The 5,815-nt window shown below is 37.0% G+C and overlaps 1 protein-coding gene across 1 annotated transcript; it reads left to right on the top strand.

The window, feature by feature from the left end:
- Positions 1-1,952: 1,952 nt before the first annotated feature.
- Positions 1,953-2,672, top strand: LOC307061451 (type 2 phosphatidylinositol 4,5-bisphosphate 4-phosphatase-like; the record flags this gene model as incomplete). Its single annotated transcript, XM_079716602.1, has 1 exon — positions 1,953-2,672. One exon carries the CDS (start codon positions 1,953-1,955, stop codon positions 2,670-2,672), a length of 720 nt encoding a protein of 239 aa, XP_079572728.1.
- Positions 2,673-5,815: the final 3,143 nt, after the last annotated feature.

Raw genomic sequence — 5,815 nt, forward strand, 5'->3', positions numbered from 1 at the left:
CTGACGAGATTTATTGCATTTAATTTGTGATATCTCATTGTTTCTTCTCTCCAAATTGCTCTTTAATATTTTTGCTTATTTACATCTTCCAGATTTATTTAATAATAAATACATGTTCTTAAATATGGCTCTATCTAATGGGTTAAAATCATGTAAACCCCTGTTTATAGGATATATGAATAAACCAAAGACATTAAAAATCAGAAATGTTACTATACTTATCATTCACTGACATTTTCTGGTGGTCAATGCTGTGCTCCTTTCTGCTCAGGATGTTAAAACTAGATACAGCCTCACCCTGATTTGTCCTACACAACTGCGAGTCACCATGGACCTAATTAAAAGCCCTTTCCCTTTTAGTTAAAGACTTTGAAAAGTCTCTTTCCCAGTTCGAGGTTAGTTGTACTTGTCTTCACATTCATATCTTTCTCACCCTAGCACATTAACGGGAACATCAAACAACAGTTAATCTGCTCCCTATTGCATCTGACTATCCACCTTACTCACCTTCTGGCTGTCTTCCTGATTCTTAGTTCTTAACAGATCTCCTGATGGGTTTGAAGACTGGTTTAGAATCACTTTGTTTATGAAAATAGTTCCTCTCCTTGTCTTATGTCAACCGACTCTTCCTGCTTTGTTTTATATACAACCCCTTGATCCACAGTTTGGAGAACTACAAATATGCTAACATACACCTGTGCTTACACAATCATACAAATACTGAATGATAGGGCACACAATCACCAAGATCAAACGTGAGCACTCAGGTCGGTGTTTTTGTATAGTGATGCCAGTTCAGATCACACTGGAGAGGGCTAATTTGGCTGGCAATGCTCTTAAAGGGCACAGGTGATTTTGCCCTTCCACATTCACAACATAGCACATCATGCTGCATCAGTATGGCTACTCTGGCTGATGTAACTTCCTATGTAGTTGTTTATTTTTTATTACTATCATCATCATCACCACCACCATCATCATCACTATTTACAACTATACTTATTTGCTATTTCTTGACATTATAAACCCAGCATGGATTCCATTGTCTCATTAAATCAAAGGTGTTCTAGAATATTGAATGTACCTCTATTTGCAAATCCAACATTATTTTCCAAGCCACCAAATTCGTTTCCATTTTAAAGAAGAGAATTCTGATGTTCAGAAAAGTAATTTTTCCCTAATGGCACACTGTATGTCATTGATGGAGCTGGTAATAAAACCCTAGTTGTCTGAGTCTCCAACTCCGTGCTCAACTGAAATTGCATTCTTCACTCAAAGCTAAAGGAGAAAATAAAAGTTACACGCTGATTCCACAGGATATGTTGTGCGAAGCTAATGTCACCCATTTCATTCCTTGCAACCCAAGCATACTTCAAGTACTATTTACTAAATGACCTGTGAAGGTCATTTCATGCCACAGTACAATGTTGGAAGCTTCTGAGTTATTTGTATTTTGAAATATTAACAAAATAGGCTTTGTAAGCCTTCTACCCCCTTATAAAGTTAATAGACCACTTACCTCCACTAGTCTCCTAATAAGGTTATGGACTTATTCATTCAAACTAATAATGATAATGATAAGTACTGTACTAAATAGTGAAGAAGGTGTTTTAAGAAGCTCCCTACCATTTGCCAAGCAAGCAATACCATTATAATTTAACATATACTATCTCATTGAAACTCCTTAAAAAACAGTAAGATTGGTATTATTATTATTAGTATTACTTTACTAGACATAAAGATAAAGCTTTGAGCATTCAATCCATGTAATTAATTAACAGAACCAAGTTTCAAATTCCATTCTTCAGATCAACATATCCTACACCGAAAATAAGGCATTATTTTAACACCTCTCAATTTCAAATTGAATAATAAATATGAAACTGAATTTAAGAAAGAGAAACTACTAGACTCAGCCTCTCCCCACCAGCCCCGCCATCACTGCTGCAGTCATGACTGCTGATGGGGTGGACAAATGCTTGCCTCTGCTCTCCGCATCCCATTCGAGAAATGTCAATCCCATGTCCCCACCATACTTACAAGAAAGCAGCCCCAGAGCAGAACTCTCACTTCCGTACACAGCCATCGCCAGTCCAGATGTCAGTGGTATTCCAGAAATAAACTGCCATGTGTGCCAATCTCTCATCAATTTGGATGGCAAGCTTCACCAGCATGTGGTTAAGTGCACGGTTTGCAATGATGCTAGGCCAGTCAAAAATCCCCCAGCAAGGAAAAAGTATGTTAGATGCCCTCGTAATTGTCTCCTCATTTATAAGGACACATCATGGCAAATAGGATGCCCAAGACCCACCTGTAGACACATAATTAACCTTGGCCTAGTAATGCTTATTTCTGAAGAACAGCCAGCTCAACCTGCATTGCCAGTCCAACCAGAAGGTACAAGGATCATGTGTGGGCACTGTGGAAACATGTTCTTGTGGATGGAACTGAGGTTCAACACTCTGGCAAAATGCCCACACTGCAAAAAAATTTCCTCAGTGGGTAGTGCACTTCCTCCAAGGTGCTGCTATGCATATTTTACCATTGGAGTGATATGTATTTTCACTGGAGTTGGATTAACAGTTGGCACCCAAGATTTTGCAAGGCAATTTCATGCAACCTACGTTTCTTGGGCAGTTGCTTATCTCTTAGCTTTGATCTGCCTTATCTGAGCTTGTTATTGGGGAGCCATAAGAGTGAGTTATCCAGAACTTGGTTTTGCATAAGCTTGTTTATGACTTGGTCATGCAGGTGAGAGTATCTAGCAGTTCTCAATAAGCTACTCCGGACATCTTTAAATCATTTACCTAATGGATTTTTTTGGGGGGTGGGGTGTTGGGTCTTCATTTCTGTGTGAGGGCTTTCTCTAGTTGCAGTGAGCAGGGGCCACTCTTCATCGCTGTGCATGGGCCTCTCACTATCGCGGCCTCTCTTGTTGTGGAGCACAGGCTCCAGATGCGCAGGCTCAGTAGTCGTGGCTCATGGGCCTAGTTGCTCCGGGGCATGTGGGATCTTCCCAGACCAGGGCTCGAACCCGTGTCCCCTGCATTGGCAGGCAGATTCTCAACCACTGTGCCACCAGGGAAGCCCAACCTAGTGGATTTCACCCTGGTTTATGTATAAAGTTTTAAGACTTTGGGAGTCTTTTATGAACAAATGCTCATTGTACTACATTATATGCAAATAGTTTGTTTTGCTGCTAAGTTTTCAAGCTCCAAATAATAAAGCTTGGTCTTCATATTCTTTCACATCTCTTTAAAAAAAAAGAAAAGAAAGAGAAACTACTTATCATCATCAATATCTTCTATTTGGTCCAGAAAACTTTACTAGAGACACAATAAAGCATGTTTAACTTGCAGTCCACATGCTAAACAGGTATGTTCTTTATTATCACAATAAAAAGGAACATATATTTTATTATCTAAGAGTATCCTGGACTTCCCTGGTGGCACACTGGTTAAGAATCCGCCTGCCAATGTAGGGGATGCGGGTTTGAGCTCTGGTCCACAAAGATCCCACATGCCGCGGAGCAACTAAGCCCTTGCGCCACAGCTACTGAGCCTGTGGGCCTAGAACCCGTGCTCTGCAATAAGAGAAGCCACTGCAATGAGAAGTCCACGCACCGCAACAAAGAGTAGCCCCCGCTCGCCGCAACCGGAGAAAGCCCCCATGCATCAATGAAGACCCAATGCAGCCCAAAATTAATTAATTAATTAATTTTTAAAAAAGAGAATCCTAACCACTTTGAAATGAATGTTCTTTAAAATTTTTACCTTATTTTAATAGACTAAATGTTTAACTACCATAAAATAAAAGATGCCATATGAATCACCATATAAAATAGATGTTAAACTAGGCAGAGAATTACCTCAGCTTATTACATTTTTTTGGTTAAATATTCATGAAAACAGTCATTATCTATAGAAACCATCATACAAAAGGTTAAGAGTAACACAACTATTGAAATATTTAAAAGTAATTTAAAAAGCTTTCATGCTAAGGAATCAGAAATCTTAAGAATAGAGAGGAAACGTTAAATAAAACTCAAAACTAGATAAACCCATAGTGTTTATGGGTATTCCATACAGGGCTTGGTCTTTCATTCTTTCTTATAAAAGATTTTTTATAATAACATGGAAGATGGGCATATATATGTATGTATGTATATCTATCTATCTATCTATATATATATATCTGAAATGTATGTACATATATATGAAATATATAATATATATGTACCAGAAATGAATGGTTAAAATATTAAATGACAAAATTGAGATTCAGGAGTACCCTAACACATGATGGGTTCAAACAGTATAACAAAATAAGAATAAAGGTAAAGTCCTGATTTGGGAGCAAAAGAAACTGTGTATGGATAACATGGGCTAGACCTGGCTTGACAGCAGTTTAAGTAAAAAGATTCAGATTTGTCCTAATTGGGATTGGCATATACACACTACAATATTTAAACAGATAACTAATAAGGACCTACTCTATAGCACAGGGAATTCTACTCAGTATACTGCAATGACTTATATGGGAAAATAATCTAAAAAAGAGCAGATATATGTATATGTATAACTGATTCACTTTGGTGTACAGCAGAAACTAAAACAACATTGTAAATCAACTATACTCCAATAAAAAAAATTTTTAAGACAATAGGAAGAGCAAAAAAAGAAAGATTCAGATTTATCTGGCCGTAATTGTATAGTAATCAAAAAAGTGATTGTGGTAAAAAATGTTCTATTTCTATGCATTAGCAGACTTTTGTTTTAGTATTATTCATTACAAAAACTGAAGGCAATATAAAAAATAGAAGTTTAGGGAAATAAATTATTATACATCAAGAGTCAATGGGTATACAATACATCACAGAAAAAGACTTTTAAAATATTTATTTATTTATTTGGCTGCATCAGGTCTTAGTTGCAGCATGCAGGATCTTTCATTGCACCACATGGGCTCTCTAGTTGTGGCACGCAGGCTCCAGAGCACACAGGCTCAGTAGTTGTGGCACACGGGCTTAGTTGCCCCAGCACGTGGGATCTTAGTTCCCCGACCAGGGATCACACTCACATCACCTGCATTGGAAGATGGATTCTTAATCACTGGACCACCAGGGAAGTGCTTAAAAATACTTTTAAATCACAATAACATGTTATATAAACAGAAGGATATATGTTTGATATTCAGCATGATTTTAGCTAATTTAGAAACTTGTATAGAAATCATACTAAAAGGAAATATGTCAAATATTTAAAAGTGGTTTCCCTACAGTATCTGAGATCAAGGAGTATGTTTTCTTTAATTTCCTTTTAATTTTTTTAACTTTCATAATATACTTCAAAAAACCATCACTTTTAGAATCAAAATATTGTTTTAAATAAACTAACCAAATTTTGAACTGTTTTTGCCTTATTAACATTTAATAGAATCTATCAATGATTGTGGGAAGATAAACCAGATTTAAAAATCTCTGCAGAAAATATTCATTATGCAAACAATTTGCTTGATAAATAAAAAACAACTATCTCCACTTTTGTATAACAAAATGTGTACACAACACTCTTTTCTACCATCTTCTTTCATCATTTATCCATTTTCAAATCATTCAGCCCTTTTTCCCAAACAATATCTGGACAATAGTTTGCTAATTCTCCATCCCTCCTTTCTATGGGAGAGGTCCATAGTCAGCCAGGCAATGGAAGAATCTTCAGTGGGTCTGCTGAGTGAAAGGTGCAGACAGAAAATAGGTGTGCTGCAGTTGAGGTGATCAAGAGAGAACTTTGAGCAGCCTGTGGTAACATCTAAG

This window comes from Hyperoodon ampullatus (assembly GCF_949752795.1).
Source record: "Hyperoodon ampullatus genome assembly, chromosome: 12".
In the NCBI taxonomy this organism is placed as follows: Eukaryota; Metazoa; Chordata; class Mammalia; order Artiodactyla; family Ziphiidae; genus Hyperoodon; species Hyperoodon ampullatus.